Consider the following 21,086-nt stretch of genomic DNA (forward strand, 5'->3'; position numbering starts at 1 on the left):
TATATATTTGTTGAATAGTAATGACGACAGGTCTTACTTCTTCATGGTCATGATTGAGGAAATGAGGGATACCATCAATAATCATTAAGTCACTATGCAATTATATCTCCATTCGTTAAGGTGTACGAAAAATCGGTTCATTATTATTTCAAATTAGAAGGAAAATGTATAATGCACAATGCTAATACCTGACACATAAATAACTCTTGTGAAGATACTTGTGATGTATGTTACCAATCTCAACTGTTTATGGGAGGGAGGTTTTTTTAATTTAATTGCGTAGGTGAAAATTTTTCGTTCAAGACATGAAGACAAAACGAATAAAGTCAAGGCCGTGGGAGGATATTTTTCAAACATATATGATTCATATACTAATAATAAGTTGGCTGAATAATTTTTTACGAATGAATCATGGAATTTATAATATTTTCTGTAAACTGAGTTTTTGCTCATTGGTTTGACGTGACAAACGAATAGACGATTGTATCTCATTTAAATCTGGAATGCATGTATTTATCGCTCGGATTAATCCGGCTGATTCTCTTGTTCTTTCTTTCATTCTGAGATGAGTTCTCCTTATTGCCTGCGGGATTTTTTGTAAGGACGCAAACCTGGGAAACGGTAAGCATCGTTAATAAAGAATACCATAGCACGCATGCCTTCGGCGCGCTCGAGCATCTCGTTATTCGATATTAATAACAAGCAGGACTGGCTGGAGAGTGGTCGAGCGAGAGATAGACTTTTAGAAAAGGAAAAGAGATAGAGATAAAGTCAACCGGCTGATTTGAATCATTATAATGGTTCTGGCTGCTACCGGTCAGACAAATTCCTTTACTTAAAGAATGAAGCTTGTGCTAGACGCAGAAATTCTCAAGATCCTTCTTCATATGACGCCAGCATGGCATTTTTAAGAAAAAAAAACTCCTTTGGTAAATTCTCATCGGCGTCTTCGTGGTCACTTCAGGCTGTGGATGATCACAAGATATTTCACATGACTGTGTTCCTCTCTTACAATGATCCCCTTGACTTGGTGTTGATCCACACACGTACCTAGAAGGTGCACGGGTCACATTCCACCAGGCATTATTTCCTCGCTCACTTGGAGTCTCAACAAAAGAGCCAACCCTGAAGAAAAGACTTGTTCTTCACTCAGACTCAACCTTTTACTCTTTGCAAGATTCTTTATACCTAAAGCCTCGTTAATAGTATTCATAAATATCTCCTCTTCTCTCCTCTCTTCTATCTTGATTACTGGAATAATCGATAACCGATTGAGTGAGAAATATACAACCAACGATTGAGTGTAATTTTCGTACAGAACATTGTAAGATCTTTCAAGATCTCCCGCCATGATTCTTTTTTTTCCATGCTGCATGATGAGCTCGTGGGCCTTGGATACATAAGAGCATACACCCACACTGTACGGCGACGGGGGGTCGCGTGATTTGTGACTGCCCAGAGAAGTCGCGCAGCGGCTGATATATTTTACGGTCAGTCGTCCTTCTCCGCCTCCAACCGATGTATCACCACCACAAACTCAGCTTCAGTTGGTTCCTTACCTTCATGTGTGTTTCAGCGATCATATTATTCCTATACATTGAGACGAGGGGAATAGTCAGCAGCCACATTGTGCTACATACATGGCCGACTGTCGACTTAACACGCAGGATACATCGTATTTACATGAGAAAGGAGTCATGGCCTTCTTCGTTCATCTTATTCGACCCCTTGCTCTTCAGTAACTGAGCATCCCCTCGAAGAGATTTCTTTAGTGTAAACACGGCTCATCATTATCGCCGAAAGAGAGTCTATATATCTCAGAGAGAGTCTCAAGCTCTTTACGCTTGTCCCTGGTCAATTTCGACACGCTCTTCTCAACGATACTCGAATCGAATCTTCTGAAGACTGTTCAAGAAGCAACCGCTCCCTCCAATTTGATTCACCTCTTTGAACGCACGTTTTAACGCGCCGATAATACCAATCTTGATAGAGCGAATCGGTGAAGCTTTGCGTGCAGAACTACCGACGTGAGATTGCGAAAGGTTATTCAGCCAAGCACCAGAAAAAAGGGAGAAATCAAGGTATTATCGGTTATCCAGAGAGCAGTATAAGAGTGGGGAAAACAGTGTTGGAAAGACAGGTTAGTCGCTGCAGGGATCTCTCTTGGTTGATGCAAGAAAAATAAATGGAAAAAAGTATGAAAAAAATGTGCGTGTATATGCACTTGCATTTTGCCTTGGTGCTTTTTTAATGCTTTTATACCCACCGCGAGGAGCTATCGGGGATCTTGCGTCGTAAGTCTAGAACTTTATGTCCGCGCGGCTAACCTTCTCCTCCACCATCAGCCTAACTTACGATAGCCCCAACTCACATGCTTCTACTTCTCTCACTCTTTCATGTTCACTTGATTTTCATTTCTCGCTTTTTCTCTCTACCTTCTGACTCAAAGTCTTACCTCTGCGCTTGCTTGAGACGTCTACGTCGCAGATACAACACCAAGCTCTTATCTTACTTGATTTTTCTTCTCAGTGAAATTTTCTTTACAGTATAAATTCATATTCCGCAGTTGGGCATCTTATTCGCCATCTCAGAAGAATACAATTTCATCGACGAGCTCTTTTTTCTCCCTCTCTTTTTCTGCTTCTTGTTGTTATTGCAGCAAAATCATTGACAAAAAAATTTACAATACTTATACTCTTTCTTTAAAGCCATAACGATCGTGGTGTATCTGGATAACAAGCTTGTTGTGATGCAGCATCAAGACTTTAACGTTCAGTGATTTGCTTAACATGATTTAGGATCGCGACTACTTTGTGTATAAGCCTCATAATTTCTAGTCATTAAATCGTGGAATGCAGATGTAATCCTTCGTGGATACTTCTATATCTATAAATATTTTTAAGTACACGCATGAACGATTACACAGGGCTAGGTCAAGACTCTTAGGCATAGTAATAATTTAGAAGCTCCATTCATTGTAGACTCGAATGTCTCTTGGGAAGAAAGCGAAGCTGGAAATATCGATAACGTTTTGGTTACAAGCGAAAGCAGGCGAGAGTATCTCGAGCCAGTTCACATAATGTATATGTAATTGATCTATTGTGCAATGCATTAAGCTCCTACGTAAGGTATATTTAAAGCTAACATTAAGGGAGCAGAGGAAATGGATTCTCTTATTAGTTACTTACATTGGATTAATTTAATGGAAGCTCAATCAAATTTTCAATTTATTTATTTATTCTTTTTCCTTATTTCATTATAAAAATATTTTTTAATTCATCAAACTAATTCGTTTATTTAAAAAACAACTTAAACAAAAACACTTTTTACTTTTATTGGAAACTTTTACTTTCTGATTTTAAATGTATTAAATTTGATAGTAAAAAAAAAACGATCGGTGCCCGGAAGTGCCACTGTGGCATAATCACGAGTCATTTGTCGTCACGTCATTTTGCATGACCGTCATCTTCACCTCAAAGCTTTCCGCATAAACTTACCCCTCTTCAGTCACTCATCCACTTATATCACGCGGTTTACCACAACAGAGCCATTGACATATTTTGACTTCACTCATTGGAAGACTTTCATATTTTTATTTTTTATTGTGAAGATACTTTGTGCCTTTCTCTTTGTGGTTTTGCAACATATTAGTAATGAGGGTTACTCGTCATCAAGTAATTATCTACGATTTCGTATATTATGCATGTGTATATGTGTGTGCAAATCGGGCCTGATTGCCTGCAATGTGCCAGATGGGTGTAATCGTCGCCGGAAGAGAGAATTACATTGAAGTCACTTCCAACTGTGGGCGAAAGGTTGATGAAGTCTTGTTGCTCTAATTTTAATTCATTAGTTGAAGTAGTATGGGTTAACAACAGGTTCTTTATAAATTGAAAAGCTTTGAGTAGAGCAAATAAAAAGGTTGTCAGCTCTGATGATAAATATTGGGAATAAAATACTTACTTTTGTAGTGGAATATGTTTTCAATTTAAATTTTAATATCAATTTTCAATTATGTTTTATTATTGGACCAATTTTACTAGTAATTTATTCATTTATTATTGAAATAATTGCACTTAGTAAATAATATTTATTCTACTTGTCAAATAATTGAGATTTATTTTCTAATGATTTTTAATATTTATTAAGATATTCTGCTCCAGACATGACATGATGACAAATTGTAATGAAAATTGAAATTCTTCATCTTCAAAATCCTATCAGTGCTACAACATAAGAGAAATTCATTAGCACTGAATGTTATGGGTTTTTTTTTTGATTTCTATAAAATAAAAACAGGGAATTGCGTCTTCGTTATAGCTGATAATACACCCGGAAACGAATTCTTGCAGACCGCACCCTGTGGTGTGACTAATTGACTTCGTGCACAGTACGAGATTGCCTAATTATTTGCTTGAAGCGATTTCAATCTTGGACAACGCAGTGAAATAACATCGAGATGGGCCTTGACCGATGACCTCGACGAAAGGATCTCCAGCGTCAGATGAATGCTTGTTCTATCAATCATACCAGGATATACAACATTAACTAGAGAGAAACATATATCTTTGGTAACGCGTTAGAGATATAAGGGTCGCGTGCGTGCTGCACCTTCAAGAAAACTATTATCCTCCTGATTATGATTGCATGACTGTGAAATTGCAGCCGGGCGTTGAACGTGAGCGAATTGCTTCCGAGTGTGCATGTAGGTACAAACGTTTGCATGACTTGGTGAGTTTTCGAAAAATTGTACCTAGCTTTCGGTGATTGGTTACCTTTGGTAAGCGATAAAGAAGAGAGAAAGGGGAGGAAGTGGAGGAGGAACCACGTGGTGTCTTCCCACGTCATTCTGACTGACAGTCGGCAAGCTTACTTGACAGCCCTAAAGACGGAAGGATGAGTGGATCTACAGACCGGTGGCTTGTGTTTTATTCAAGCTTGACGAACAATTACAAAACTCCTTCTTTCTCCAACTTGATTTAGACTCACGCATCGTACTATGAAACTGTGCAGGATGCACCTAGCAGGATAAGTCATCGAGGATAATTGCAACACCAACGATGCGAGACCACCGACGGCTTCCTCTCTCTTGCTCTGTCATCATTATCTTGATTGCAGATTTAGCCAGGGATTCATTCCAACAATTCTTGTATAAAATTACATTCTATTCTTATTGGTGGTCAATTTGAGGATGTAATTAACGAAAGTATATTTAAACACGTTTCAACAATTAATTCATTGATTATCTTTTAAATAGAAAGCTTGAGAACAAAAACAACTATTGATTTACATTCTTCATCTAATTATTCGAATTATTTCCTTTAGTAACTAAATATCTGAAATTGTAAATCGTTTTACATAAATTGCATTTATTTCAAATTGCTGTACTTGATCAATAGTGTATTCATTCCCGCTTATGACATGTTGAGTAAATAACATTTAAAAATTTGGAATTTTTTTTTTATCTTTTAAAAAAAAAACTTGCATGAAAAAGAAGTTAAGAATAATAATTATGAATTTGAGAGTTCATTATAGAACCATAATTGAATGCTTAAAAACATAAATAGCAAAAGAAAGATTCTACGAATTGAAGATAGAATAATGAAAAAGAGAATACTAGAGGGAGTTTTATTATTCTATTCATTGTGGTATATGTCAGAGATGTCAGAAAACTCATTCGGACGACATTAGCATTTTCTATTCACCGTCCATATTTCCTGATAATAAAGAAGCGAATGGGTAGATGACTGTAAGTACATGAACGTTGAAAATCCTTCTCTACTTTCGTCTCACCAGATCTCTCCGTCCTTCTACCATCCCCCTGCACCTACATCGCATTCTTCTATTTCATTGTCGAGAAAACCAATTTCCTGGTACCTAAATTACGCGCGCCGGCGAAAAAGCTCTCTCCCGACTCCTCTCTTTTTCTCTCTCTCTCTCTCTTGTACACCCACCACCCCCGTTGTAATATCGCAAGTTTCCTACCTAACATCTAGCTACCACCATAGAGAGTAAAATTAAGGGAAGGGAAAGGTGTGAGCGCGAGCTGCAAAAACGTTAATTTAAAAAAGTCACAGTTTAATTTAAAATTACGTAAGTAGGGGGTTCTTTGCTTCCCCTTCTATCTTTTTACTCGCCCAGTATTCTTGTGCCTCACTTTCTCTAGTTTTTTTTCCGACACAATTGCGGTAATAATAGCCCCAAGAAAGTACCACATTTTGCTTTCTCACTTCCTATTTTTTCTCTAATCATTTTAAACAATTATCTTTTCAAAAATGATTAATTGCAAGAATCAATTTTCCTTCATAAGAAAGTTTCGGATGAGTTTTTATTTTTTAAGAATTAAAATGATTTCAATCTCGGAATAAAAATATTGGGCGTTTATAAAAATTATAATAAAAAAAAAACCTTAATTCGCAGAATAAACATCGTTACTCATGATCTTGATTGTCGATAAAATGAACGAGGCTACGCATAATGTAAGCCGCCAAGTCGTTCATCTTTCGACTCATATCGTATTTTCTCATCGATGTCATTCAAAGTCGTGTTATTGAACCGATTATTTCCTAATGAATGACTAAGGATGTTGAATTTTATACATTTTTCTTAACTATGCATTTAATTCGAATCAAGATACGTTAAATTTTTCGGCATTATAGTTAAAAACTATTTGTAGATAAATAAATATTCATAGAAATTTGATTAGTTTTAGACGAATTATTCATTTTAGTCAATGTAAATGAACATGTGAGAAATCCGAAATAATGACATGGTACATGTTCGAAAGAATTCTTAACCGGATTAAAGTACAACTATGAATTATTAATTAATTTGTTTTATACACTGTTGGAAAGTGATAGCTAAAGCAAACATGTTCTTTATCCTGAGCTTGAGATCTCATCTCACTGGTGGCCGGCCTCCAGGGTTACTTGCTTGGCAAACCAGTTTTCATATTTCTCGCGGGGTGCGATAAATTTGCAACAAAACACGGGAAAGGCACACGACATAAGTCTGAGGTTTCGTACACACCACCGGAGGCGTTTGAATTCCAGCAAATATCTGACTATTTTTACACTAACGAATCTTGAATATCACTTACGGCAATAAATAATGCATATAAACTTATTAAAAATATTTCTTCCGAGTGAATAATGAATTAATTGAATTCTTTTCTGTTTGTTTCAGGTGAGTAAAACAACTATCAACTTCTGAAATAAAGAAAAATATATTTGGAGAATTCGGTAAGCCCTATGATTTCAATCACTTCCACGTCGTAATTCCATAGCAGTACGTTAGATAGCTAACAAAGAGACGAAACAAAAAATAAAGACTTGATGGTCTGCAAAGAAGGATTTATGCGAGGAAAAAACAATCCCACTCGTCTGTCGACTTAAAGAAACAAGACAGACTGACCGGAAGTGGTCGTTTCCAACTGACCGTTGACTACTCAAATCGTGGCTTTCTATTACGTCGATCGATCGACTGTTTTCGTCTTACGTGGAGGTTATGCTTTACTTATTTTACCAATTTCTTGCTAATTTAGTCCAGTCTGAAAAAAAATGCTACGTCATAGTTTACTCGTCATTGCACTAATAGGTGCCTGTGAGAAATGAAAGTTGGGGTGTATTCTGTTGTTAGTAATACTTTGTTACATTCTTTTTCAAGACAAGAATAAACATACAAAAACTTAATAAGGGTTCATAACAAAAGGTCTGAGTCAGGTTGTTTGAATCGACACACCTTTCATTATAGTAAAGAAAAATTTTCTGTTGTATAAATAGATGATCTACATTTTTTCGTTTAATATCGAATTTTTCTCTCGTTAGTCATTGTTACAACATGTGAGTAAAACCAAAAATGCACACGTTTGTTTAAATGAAAAATTTCAATTCCCCGCATTCTATTAAATACGTAGATAACAAATAAATAGAAATTATTATTTATTACATTTTATACAGATCAGGTAACAAAAATTTCAAAAACAAAAATAAACTAAATTTTCATTGTATTATAAAAAGTTTATGCTGAAATAACTATTTAAAATCACATAAGTAATAAATCAAAGCTTAGTGAATTTTTATAACCCTTCAAATGTTTTCAAAGATATGAAACACAAGAAATAATGTAAAAAAGGATGAATTGAATCCTTTAAACATCTGCAAGCCAGACATGTTATTTTCAATGGTATAGGTAGAATAGATTTTAATTCATTTGAATATTTTTTTTGAGAAAATTCTAAACATTTCAGATCAATATCGTATTTTTTAAATATTATAATTTTTTTTTAACAACATAATTTCGAGAATAAGAACGATTTCTAAAAAATTTAATATCAAGAAACACTTGTTAGTTTTCTAAAAATCGAATCACGTTATTTATTTTCAAAACATAAATTTCATATTTTAAAAAGAAGTCCTCTTCATCAAGCTATTCAGCATCACACTACATAAAAAATATGATAAATAAAATATTTTCAGAGAGACTATAAAAGATAAAAAAAATCCGAGTGAAATTCGGCCAATTTTATAGGTTTCTGCACTTGATAACCGCAAAGAACAGCAAAACAATGACTGATTCAAAATATAAGCGATGACATGTCGCGGAAACGATCGCCAGCACGTGCGGAAATGGCGCTTCGACAGTGCTGCGACGATGCGTGGAAACAATATTCCATGGTCAACCACGGCTGGTGAGGGCCAATATATCGCAAAATCGTACAATGATCGTTTAATCGGCCGTGCATCAAACAATTGGTGAACACTATATTCTGTATCTCGCTCAATCTATTTTACTTTCTCATTCCCTCTCACTATACACTGGAAACAACTCACTGGTCAGTTGAAATGCACTGAAGCTCGTCCGCTCGTCTTCCGCAGAGACAAATAGCACGATACGCTCCTCTGAACATTTGATTGCCCGTGCTATTATGACTGACGTTTTCGCCGTGTTCATTGCCCGATGCTGTAACGACGAATGAACATTTTCGCTAGCCAATATCACGACCATTGATTGTAAGAGAAACTTGACCGGATTGTCGTTTCTTCCGGTGACTATCAGATAATAATTAATGAACATCGATATGTCTATCAGTCATTAGTTATCTGACAATCTCTTGTTCTATGACGAATTAATTATCTAGAGAGTATCTAAACTTTCTGATAAATTTATTCACCAGTTTCTCATAACGTTCACACTTGCACTAAGAAAAAAAGCCTGATTAATTTTTATTATCTATATTTCTCTTAAATTCATTCAAATTTTCAGATCATCCTTCAGTAAAAATTGATGAATTATTAATTTTATTCAAAAATTCATGTTTATAAGATATTGAAGCAAGTTTTAAGAGTTAAAATTGATTTGAACACTGTAACTGTCAGTGTTCACGGTCCAATGTACTATTCTATCTTGACAATGTTATTAAATATTTTTGAATTTTATCACTCATATTATCATATTCTAAAAGCTCAACTCATCTATTATTTTATCAAACTAATAGATATATAGTGGTTTATTAATGATTATGTTCATTAATAATTTGTAATTGTACACTGATAGAAGTATTTCTTTGTATCTAACATAATTTATTAGCAGCTAATAAATATGTTATTTGAAAGAAAAATCGAATGAACATTTGTTAACAGTTAAGAAATTATTTATTAGAGTAGATTTATTTGGCTCAATGAATGATTTCTTAGCTGCTAACAAATATTTATTTCTCATCTAAATACTATGATTGGGCTCGATGGTAAGGTAGAATGACGGTAAAGCATAATCAAATGTTAGGTTATGTTATGAAATAACTTTTATTTATTGAAAATTCTTAAATAAAAAATAACGGTTTCGTAATGATTAAAATTAATTTTTTCTTTTAAACAATAGCTCGACAAGCAATTACATGATAACCATTTAATTTCGTGTAAATTTTTAATGGTTTTATAAATATAATAATATTAGACAGCTGAGCAAAGAAGATTTATTAGCTACAAATAAATCTTTATTTGTATCAAATAAATGCTGAAAAATAATTTTAATGAATTCATTTAGTCCCAGCAAATAAATTCTTCCATCAGTGTAAACGGCTGATAAAAATTAATTTCACAAAAAATCAATTTGTAAGCTATTTTTCTTTTTATTTTTCTAAATTGTTTATGCAAAGAACGATAAACAATGCGGCTAGTCCGCAAGACTCTTTACCTTTTAATTTGAGTTATTCAATTGAGTTGGAATTTTTTTTTAAATATATCGTAATTGATTCAAAAATTTTTATGAGATGGATGCACAAGCAGACGTTTACAATTTTATTGATCATAATAGATAACGAAATAAGATAATAATTAATCAAATGTTTAATTTTGAATAATATCAAAAGGTACAAAAGTCTTTTTTGCATCAAAATGTTGCATCAGGAAATTTAGATCATAAAGATAAGCCAGATCGTTATACCTTTAAAGATAGATCTAGCGAGGAATTGACCGAACAAGCATCGACAAAGTAACCTTAACGACTCAGGATTATCATCATGGTATACGAATATGCTTTATGGTTTCGGTTGTACGAGCTGAATACATGGATTGCCGATGATTCAAAGATATTTATGGGGTGCGGACGAGAACCGGCACAAGAGCAGAATTACAGCGAGCTCGATGCATCTCGATTTTTCTTGTGTTGTATAACGTCGCCGAGAAGAAAGTTAAGAGTCAAGAGAAGATGGTATAAAAGCTGAGGACCGATTCGGAGGATCTTTTGCACGCGCACGGACATCACTAAATCATCCTTACACCATAACTTAGCGATTTTTTAGTTCCATCTCGTGGAAATCGTCCGATAAATCATGGTCGACGTAAATATAAACAAATTCCGGATGTGAAGCGGAGATATGATGACGGGATAGTATGATAAAAAGAGGTGACGAGAAATGGCAAGAGAGGTTGAATCCAAGATTTCTTTTATCGACATTTTGATACAAAATGGTTCTTCGCGACAGGGAGTCGCCGCGTAATCTCTCTCGATTCAAATTAACACACGCAGTGCTCAACGGGCGGTCCATGGCACGTTATACGAAAGAGATAATATCGCTGTACATCTCTCAACCTTCTCTGTCTTCCTTTAAAAGCCCACCGGTGAGACTTCTCTCTGCTGTCATCGTTTTATTCTATTCTTCCTACTTCATATCAAATCTCTTCTCTCCACCAAACGAGCTCTTCTCTTCTCATTTTCTCGAACTTGTTTAATTAACTACGACAGATATCTTCTTAGGCTTTGATGAAATTCACATTCAAATAATTTTTAATTTTTTCATTATTTCAGTAGAGTTATCGATTCATTCATTAGTTTATGATTGCGCTGTCTGAAATTTTATAGCCTGCAGAATTTATTTCGTAAATTTAATTTCGTTCGTTGAAAAAAAGAAAATTGATAAGAATAAGAATGTATTCCCTAAGGGTTACAACTCGGAACCTCTTGGTAATTATTTATTTAATTATCAAGATAAGTCAGTAGTTATTTATATATCACTAAGACCATTTCTACAAAAGCTCTGTCTTATGTTTTGCTTTAACAATGGCAACAATAGCATACCAGAAAAGTCGCGTGCTCTTCAAATAGAACCGCGAGACAATGTTTCTATAAATCTTGACATTCTGTCGTACCTTCTCTTGCTCTACTCTACCACATTTCTTTCTCTATACACAAGTATCAACTTTGCTAGAAGACAGATGATAAAAATGGTGGCAATTTTATTTACTTTTTTTTTACAAAAGTTCTATAATATATTGAAGAACAAAATCAAAGAAAGTTGTGAGTCCAAAAAATATGAGTTCTTCATAATAAGAATATGTCTGCAGCATATAAACTTGTCAATATTATAAGTTCACTGGTCTAGAACATAATAATACTGTCGTCAAGAAAATAAAAAATTTAACTAACAAAAAAGGGACGAAAAAGCTTTTCTATACTTAAAGAAAAAAAATACGAAAATAAAAGGGAAGAAAAGCAAGGAAAGTATAAGGGAGTATAAGAGAACTCGTGATGCACGCGGGTGCCTCTGTCGGGGTTATATGGAAATGTTGGTCAAATATATCATTCCGGCTTGACAGTGCAATTCTCTTATCTGCCTTGCGCTGCCTGCCGCTACCCCCAAACCATCACAAGCTTCGGGGAACGAAGTTTGGGAACGGGGATCGGGGACTGAAGCGCCCGATAGAGGATCTGCAAACACGCTGCCTCCAACCCTCTTCTCCTGTCTCTATCTTTCTCTCTTCATTCTCATTCTCTCGACAATACCTCTTTCTCTCTGGCCCTCTTTTTTAGTCCAACACGATGACGAACTACCGGGCAAAATAGAGCAGAATGCTGCAAGCTTCGAAAATATGCGTAGAAAGCTTCAGAGCTTTGACTTTGCACCTGTGAACTTTTTTTTGTTACTAATTATTGTAGTTTTTTTTGTTGCATCTCGCTTTATACACCCTTTTATGGACTTATTTTTATTCTGTTTTTCTGAACATCGCTGTGATTTCAACTATTTCTTGAGTATGTAAAATTTTCATTATAATTTATAGATAATACATAAATTACTTCATAAATTAAATATTTTTCACAATAAAAAATATTTACTCTTTTGCTGATTTTTTATCAGTTTTATGTTTATCACACATAAAAAGACATCTCATTAATATTTTATTTAATAAAGTAATGATGTGTATCTAATAATAATTGTTATCGATTTCCATCATGCTTTATTCCAAGTGGAAAGTCCTCGCCACGTGCAGACACGCGTTTGCACATGCATGAGAATTCTTCAGGGGTGTTGGAGTGTACATAAGAGAAATCGCACGTATATTTGGAATTTTCCAAGTTGTTATTTGTATTTTTTTAGCTGTTATCTCACATTTATTGGAGCTAATCTACCCTGTGTGCTTTATGCCATTCTATTCTATACCCATAGTACGTATTTGTATCGAGGGAACGAGGATCGACTGGCGGATAAACCGTGTCGACAGACACGCGGGCGCGTCCATCAATCAGAGTTGAACACAAGCGAGACGGTTTCTGCAATAAAATTACGATCGGCCGTTGGCGCACCCAAAAGGTTTGTCGTCACTGAGTTTTATCCTCCGATCATTTATTTATCTCTTTCTCTTCGATGAATATATACACCATCCAATCATTTTCCCCCAGTTATTTTCTATTCGAAATTGGCGGGGAAAATAAATTGAGGGAGTAGAAAGTATTTTTCCTGCATTGAAAAACGATCACTTTTTCTTATCAATTGTCTCGTATCTTTTTACTTGAACGTCCAATAGTTTTATAATTGCTTTTTTTCCTCCGTTTTGGACATTTCAGTGCTTCATTACTTGTGTTTCTTTTTTGCTGTCTTTGTCAACGCAAAGTCAAAAGTTGTGAGGAAAAAAATCCGAAAAGTATTTTCTCATCTTCAGAATGAATTTGTATTTAAAATAAATAAATAAGTTATTTTTTATATTTTTAAATACATCAAGAGACTTTCAAGAGCCATCTTAAATCCCATAGAATCAAATCAAAACCATTTTGAAACTTTTTTCGCAAGTTTTAAGTTATTCATTCTTTGTATTCTTATAGAATCTTCTTTTCACTTTGTTTGTATTGTTTCATTAAAGTATTTTATTGCTACCAGATCATGTCCTGCATTTTAAGTCTACAAAGAGCGTTTTTGATTCTATCAGTCTTATTAAAAAAACCATCTTTATAAGCTCCACTGGCAATAAAAAAAACCATCTTATGGCCCTAAAGACATTTGGTGAAATACTCCGAGTCTGTAGATTGTAAAGTACGTTTACAAATGTCTTGCCTCAAGCTAAGAACAAAATCCTTCCTTCATTATGTTCATTTTTCTTCTCTACTTCTATCTCGTATTCCGACTATTTCGATCTCCAACCAAATCGATTGTAATTAGAGAGATGTGCTACAAATAGTGATTCTCTAATCTATGAAATCCATGGCACGAAAAAAAGCACGATTGATGTATAGAAAGAAAATGCAGTATCTAAAGTAATAAGAGACTTGGGATTATTTTTCTGTAATATTTTACCAGCTAAATCCAACCCGGATTCCGGGAACCATCGTATCGATTCCTAGCACAGGGGGTGCAGAAAAGAATGGAGAGAAAGGGGAATGAGGACGAGGACCTTCGGGTCAGCCACAGCGCTTTTCCTGCGATGCAATCTATGAAAAGAGCCGCGTCATTACGTCTTGCGGGAGGTTCACGGATCATTGCTCTCCATTCTTACACCCTTTTTCGCTTTCTCTATATTTCTAGAATCGCCATCAGAGTCTGTTCGTTTTTTCCATTCTCTACCACATGTATTTTACTTTCAATCGACTGTAGTAAGCAATGACACGTGACTGAAAGCCTATGCTACTCGATTACGTTCAGGTTTCAACAACTCCAGACTAAAAGACTCTTTCAACTCAACCAAGTGTAAGATTTGTTCAAGTCAAGAAGCTCAGATGACACTGACATTGTTTGTAAAAGACTTGATGGTGTCTACTGCTTGAAAGATCATAAAAGTTGGCCCGTACGAGACCTCAATATACGTATAAAGCCGGTTTGCTAAGGAGACGCTTCGGTTAACTCGATCGTTTCACGCTTTTGCTCCCAGTATCTCGGATGGCTTCACCTACCCACCCTATGGGTACTCATGAAAAAATGAAAGGATAAAGAAAAGATACCTCGTTCTTACCATCGAGGATACTTGTTTTGAAAATAATTATCAAAAGAAGTCATTGTATCAACTCTATCACTGCCGATGGAACGATCTCAGCCTGGCCACGCGCAAAAGCTTTTATTTTCGATAATGAAGCCGAAGAATATCCTTTTTCCAGTTTCTGGGTGGTAAAATAGCTGCACTAACGAGCTCTACTTGGGTGGTATGATCCTAGAAAATGTATATACTGTGTTAACTTGAGGATAATATTACGGAAAATTTTTATTATTTTAACATCTCTGTTCACTTTAATTTATTGCTTCAATTCTTGATTCACATTAGTCTAATACAGATAAGAAAAGTTCAAGATAGCATTGTTGTGTTTTTGTTTTATTTACATCATTTTAAAAAAATTCATTACTGCCTACTTAATCAAGATTAACTATTGAATCATGTATCGTTGTTTATTTTTTAAAGGTGAGATTGGTTTTCAATCCACTTTTTTCTAAAGTGTTTAAATTTACATGATATCAATCATGCACTTCCTTTTTTATTTTATTCATCAAATCTTGTTCTAAACTCACATGAAATAAATCTGACATAATTGAATTGCATCAAAAAAAACATCACCAGCAAAAATACTTGACAGTTTTCATCAAAAATTTTTTTCGATAATCAAGTAAAAGAAATCTTGAATGTTGATATCAACTGTAGAAGGGGGTGAGAATGAGTTTATTATAAGCCTAGGTTCCCAATTAAGTTGCAGCAGCTGTGAAAATTAATGGAGCACAGCTTTTAAGATGTAATTGGGCACATTAATAACTCAAGGGAGGTGAAAATGGTGGGCTAGAAGAGAGTATGGACGTCGTGAGGAAGTAGAAAGAGATAATAAAGGAAGGAAGGAGTTTACTAAGCGTAAAAGGGTGGTCGCATCTACACCACATTGCCTAAAGAAACTGCTAGGAAGATAGAACCAGCGTGGGTTTTGCCAGAGAATCCCCGATGCCAGCACCTTCATGAAATGGTGATACCGACGATGTAATAATACCGAATGACGCGGCATTCTGGTCCTGGAAGGGTGTAAAAGAGTGAGAGAGGAAACAAGTAGGGAGAACGCCCCTCAGACGCTCGTAAACATTTCGTAAATTTGCTCCACAGGTGTGCCATCGCGATTACTAAGCCGTCCACGCTTGGGTGAACTTGTCTATTTACTTACGACGTTGCACTCATTCCAAAAGTACTGTGTTGAATATTATGCACTTGCATTCAAAGATTTTGAATATTTTAGGAGAACAAAAATAATTTTGTATTAATTAGAAACGTTTGGATAATCATTTTAAATTAAATAATGTGTGGATCACTAAACATTTTGAAATCTTTTTATTTTGTTGATTATTTTTACTTTAAAACGTTTGTGACCCGAGTAAAAATAAATAGGCCCAAAACGAGCCCAAAACCACGCCCAAAATGAAAAATAAGCCCAATACAGGCCCAATTGAAGTCCAATCTTGACTTAGAGAAATTTTCAGCGCCCCAAAACAAGCCCAATACAGGCCTAAATTTTTAAGGAGCCCAATTGAAGCCCAAAAACATTTTCCAGGCCTAAAGCACGCCCAATTCAAGCCCAAAAATATTTTGCAGGCCTAAAGCACGCCCCAATTCAAGCCCAAAAATATTTTGCAGGCCTAAAACGCGCCCAATTCAAGCCCAAAAATATTTTCGAGGCCTAAAACGCGCCCAATTCAAGCCCAAAAATATTTACGAGGCCTAAAACGCGCCCAATTCAAGCCCAAAAATTTATTCTAGGCCTAAAACGCGCCCAATTCAAGCCCAAAAATATTTTCTAGGCCTAAAACGCGCCCAATTCAAGCCCAAAAATATTTTACAGGCCTAAAACGCGCCCAATTCAAGCCCAAAAATTTATTCCAGGCCTAAAACGCGCCCAATTCAAGCCCAAAAATTTATTCCAGGCCTAAAACACGCCTAATTCAAGCCCAAAAATATTTTCGAAATTTAGATTTTATTGAAGAATATAAATGCACGCGAATATTTTATAAATTATTAAAAGATTTTCATTTTTGCAATTAAATAATCAGCATTGGTGCGTCTACACGTTTGTTATAAAAATTATTGGGTAAGAATCTACTGTTATACATATATAAATACTTACATTTTAAATACAAATCCTTTTTATTAAATTAACCTTTATACAACAATAATCGATTGTACATTTTTTTCAAAAGTGTTTGTTGGTAATATGATAAGAAGTAAATGAACAAGAATCAAAATCTTGTAATTTCATAATTCTTTATTGGATATTAATTTTTTCTTAAGCATTATACTTTTATTCACAATATTCATTAATATTATTCGGTTCTCCGATATAAATATTACTGTTAATGTTTATAACAAAACAAACGGTTACAATTGAATTGATATTAACAAATATATCTGAAGAATTTACCGCTACAATTTATATAAATACGGTATTGTCTTATTTGTAACATTGTAGCTTGAATCATGTCCATTTATATTTGGTTGCATCACATGAAGTGAAGTTTTGAAATGAAACGACGTGTCTACAACTGCTTCATTAAAACATGCATAAAATTTAGCTTGAGCACAGTTTAATTCACATTTACTTACTCTACAATGACATACCTTTACAAAATACTTAATAAAACCTACTTTTGAATGTGCATTGCTATGAATCTTAACACAGTAAGAAATAAATGATGTTTTCCTATTATATAATTTGGAGTAAACATATTGATTATTAATTTTCAAACGGTAAAATTTAAATATCTTACAAGTAGAGTTTATATTTTGATGAACGTTTGTAAGTATCGATCGAAGGTTTCGGCTTTCTGCAGTTTCTTCTAATAACCACATTCTCCCAAGTACGTAAGTATTGTTGCCGATTCGCCGTTCTATACACGTGCGTTTACCTACTGTTCTCAGTTTATTACACAATTTTGCTACATGACTTTCTCTTGGTAACTTCTTTAATTTTGTTTCAACTGATAAGTAATTAATAATTTTTGTACATATTTGTAGTCCAATATATCGCGTTCCATGAACGAAATTTTTGATCTTACCTAATAAATCTTCGAAAGGAAAACAAGACGTTACCCATAGTGGGCCTAGATCTTGAACGACGTCGGGTAAATGTTGGAGGGTGTGAAGGTTGAAAGTTGCAAATTGTGAATCATATAGAGATTGAAATTTTGCAACAATGATGTTAAAAGTTGCCTGCTCATGTTGAGAGATTCATTACTTATTGATTTTTGATTTAATATATATATACCATAGACGAATTCACAATAATGATTGTAATAATTTTCTTCCATTAAATCTTCAAAGAGCGGTAATGAATAGAAGAAAAAAAAAGATCGCCATTCACTAGCTTTAAAATAACTGGAATGTTTTACCCACGATCTAGGCTTTCGTTTAATGAAATTTGGAGGTTTTATCTGCTTCAGACGTTCATCTATGATATTTTGCACATGGTATAAACTCCAAGGTTTGTAGCGATAAGAAACATCTAACAATAATTTTGTCAGATACTTCACTACACCTAGAAAAACACAGTGCATGACATCTATTGCTGTGCCTCGAATAAAATTTGGCATTATTTTACTCAAAATGGATGGACCATTACACCAACGACAGGTTTTTTTTTGTACTTGCCATCATTGAAAAAGTTTCATAAGATACAAGATCTCGATTAAGAAATTCCCCTTCAAATGGATAGATGTGAGTATTTCCAAATACACCTTCCTCTCTAATTGTATATCCTTTGGAAAAGCATCTTGTACAGCCATAATCTCCATTGAATCGAATGTGATTCAAAAAATCAGATCTTGCGATTGCATCACAAGTTCCACAAAGAATTAATGCTTTAATAGTTTTAAATCGATTAGATTTAGGAACTTCTACATGAATTCCAGTTCTTAATTGGGCTAGTTGATTATATAATGGATATAAGAAGTAATTTACTAAAGGATCAGAAGAACCAAACCATAGGCCTGCTAAAATCATATTTTCCTTTGAAATTCTTTTTTGATATGGCAGTTCATTAATAATTAGGTAAAATGGCCAAACACTGTATTTTGCGGATTTAAATATTGGTACACCGTCAGTATACCACATAAATGAAATTGTAAATTCCTCAGAATCAGGATTATTTTCTTTCATGTGCTCTTTATATAGCAAACCATCGTAGATATCTTCTATATTACCATCTTTTCTTTTTGACGATGTTGGGGATGTGATAAATCGTCAAGAAATCCTTCACGAAGGAGTAAGGCTTGTAATTGATCAATGATCGAAAGTTCAATAAAATATAACGGTTCGTGCCTGTCATTTACATTAGCGATACATTCACAAACCGCGTTCTCTGAAGTCAAACGGTTTGTACAATCTGGGCAATAATAGTGTTTTTTCATCGTAATATTGTCATTGTTAAAATATTTTGTGAAAAAATAGATAGTTTTTTTATGATGAGAATTCGGTGGTATGTGTGCACTTATTACTGACAACAAATCAGACAGAGCACAACCACTTAAATTGTGTTTTATAGAGTACATAAAAATGCTCAACATACTTTCGGATAGTGTGATAGGAGCATTCTCATATAGAGGAGGATCATCATCTAATTCTTCATCAGTTGATGCATCAACAGGACGTTCATTGTTTTCAGAGTTTGCTCTGTGATCTGTTTCATCAAAAGCTTGACTGTGACTTTCCTCATTTCGACGAAATTCGTTACATTCAATATGATCATTCAGATTTCTCTGAGTACTATAGTCCAATTCTCCATCCTCTCCCTCAACTACCTGGTGTTGTAGTTCCAACTTCTCATCATAATAAGAAGTATTTGCTTCATATACACTACCTGATGGACTAACCTCCATATTATCGCTTTGATTTTCCTGGTTTATTTGCTCTAATTCTTCATCTTCTGAACTCATATTGTCTACCTCTACGATCTGGCGTTGTGGTTCCAACTCCTCTTCATCATAATCAGAGATATTTTCGTCACTATTACCTTCAGCTCCAGATGCACTACCTGATTGACTAACCTCCATATTATCGCTTTGATTTTCCTGGTTTATTTGCTCTAATTCTTCATCTTCTGAACTCATATTGTCTACCTCTACGATCTGGTGTTGTGGTTCCAACTCCTCTTCATCGTAATCAGAGATATTTTCGTCACTATTACCTTCAGCTCCAGATGCACTACCTGATTGACTAACCTCCATATTATCGCTTTGATTTTCCTGGTTTATTTGCTCTAATTCTTCATCTTCTGAACTCATATTGTCTACCTCTACGATCTGACGTTGTGGTTCCAACTCCTCTTCATCGTAATCAGAGATATTTTCGTCACTATTACCTTCAGCTCCAGATGCACTACCTGATTGACTAACCTCCATATTATCGCTTTGATTTTCCTGGTTTATTTGCTCTAATTCTTCATCTTCTGAACTCATATTGTCTACCTCTACGATCTGGCGTTGTGGTTCCAACTCCTCTTCATCGTAATCAGAGATATTTTCGTCACTATTACCTTCAGCTCCAGATGCACTACCTGATTGACTAACTTCCATATTATCGCTTTGATTTTCCTGGTTTATTTGCTCTAATTCTTCATCTTCTGAACTCATATTGTCTACCTCTACGATCTGGCGTTGTGGTTCCAACTCCTCCTCATCATAATCAGAGATATTTTCCTCACTATTATCTTCAGCTCTATATGCACTACCTGATGCACTAACCTCCATATTATCGCTTTGATTTTCCAGGTTCGTTTCTTCAGATTCTTTATTTCCACGGTTTAATTTGCACAATGTAAACATTGCAATCCGTTATTAAATTGTTTTCACTCGAAACTATTTACTGTATTAATTGAAATATCCAGTATACTGTAATATTTGAAATATTTCCGTTCACTGAGTCTTTTGTTGGTAACCATTAATAGTGATACATGAAAATAATAAGTTTTTACCTGAATTTTTATTGCTCTCGAACTATACCGAACGTTGACGAACCTTTACGGTATTTTATTGTATACAGTTCCTCAATGAACCCAAATCTTTATATTATCTGTCGAAAAGTTTGTCACCAACAATTATGACGTGTATCCGCTATTTCTATATTTTCTTATAACGTAAACTACAACGATCATGAAACAAAAGAAATCATCATGGGTGTTAGTATTTTGGGGTAGAAAGTAGTGAAGTTTCTGTTGTGAATATTAGTGATATTTCCAAAGTTTTAGAACCGCAATTTATTAAAGTAGGATGGAAGGGTGAACTACCTTGGATAGATGGTGGATCAACAACTTTGTATGATGCAAAAATCCTCCAAATCAGCAGTAAGTATAAAAAAATTAAACATTAC

At 34.7% G+C, this 21,086-nt stretch overlaps 1 protein-coding gene across 1 annotated transcript; it reads right to left on the reverse strand.

The window, feature by feature from the left end:
- Positions 1 to 18,338: 18,338 nt before the first annotated feature.
- On the reverse strand, positions 18,339 to 20,542 carry LOC118065254 (interaptin-like). The gene is made up of 3 exons (XM_035080424.1): positions 19,288 to 20,542; positions 18,923 to 19,104; positions 18,339 to 18,728 (listed from the first exon to the last, which is right to left on the reverse strand). Exons 1-3 carry the CDS (start codon positions 20,540 to 20,542, stop codon positions 18,339 to 18,341), a joined length of 1,827 nt encoding a protein of 608 aa, XP_034936315.1.
- Positions 20,543 to 21,086: the final 544 nt, after the last annotated feature.

This window comes from Chelonus insularis, unplaced genomic scaffold, assembly GCF_013357705.1.
Source record: "Chelonus insularis isolate UGA/USDA-ARS -01 unplaced genomic scaffold, ASM1335770v1 contig_280_pilon, whole genome shotgun sequence".
Lineage (NCBI taxonomy): Eukaryota > Metazoa > Arthropoda > Insecta > Hymenoptera > Braconidae > Chelonus > Chelonus insularis.

Excerpts from the sequence above, each read along its gene's own strand:
- LOC118065254 (XM_035080424.1), bottom strand. The coding sequence starts at position 20,542 with ATGTTTACATTGTGCAAATTAAACCGTGGAAATAAAGAATCTGAAGAA. Across the intron at positions 19,105-19,287 it reads TCCTATCACACTATCCGAAA|ATTGTACAAACCGTTTGACT; the intron begins GTATGTTGAGCA and ends ATTATTGCCCAG. Across the intron at positions 18,729-18,922 it reads ATCGTCAAAAAGAAAAGATG|GAAAATATGATTTTAGCAGG; the intron begins GTAATATAGAAG and ends AGAATTTCAAAG.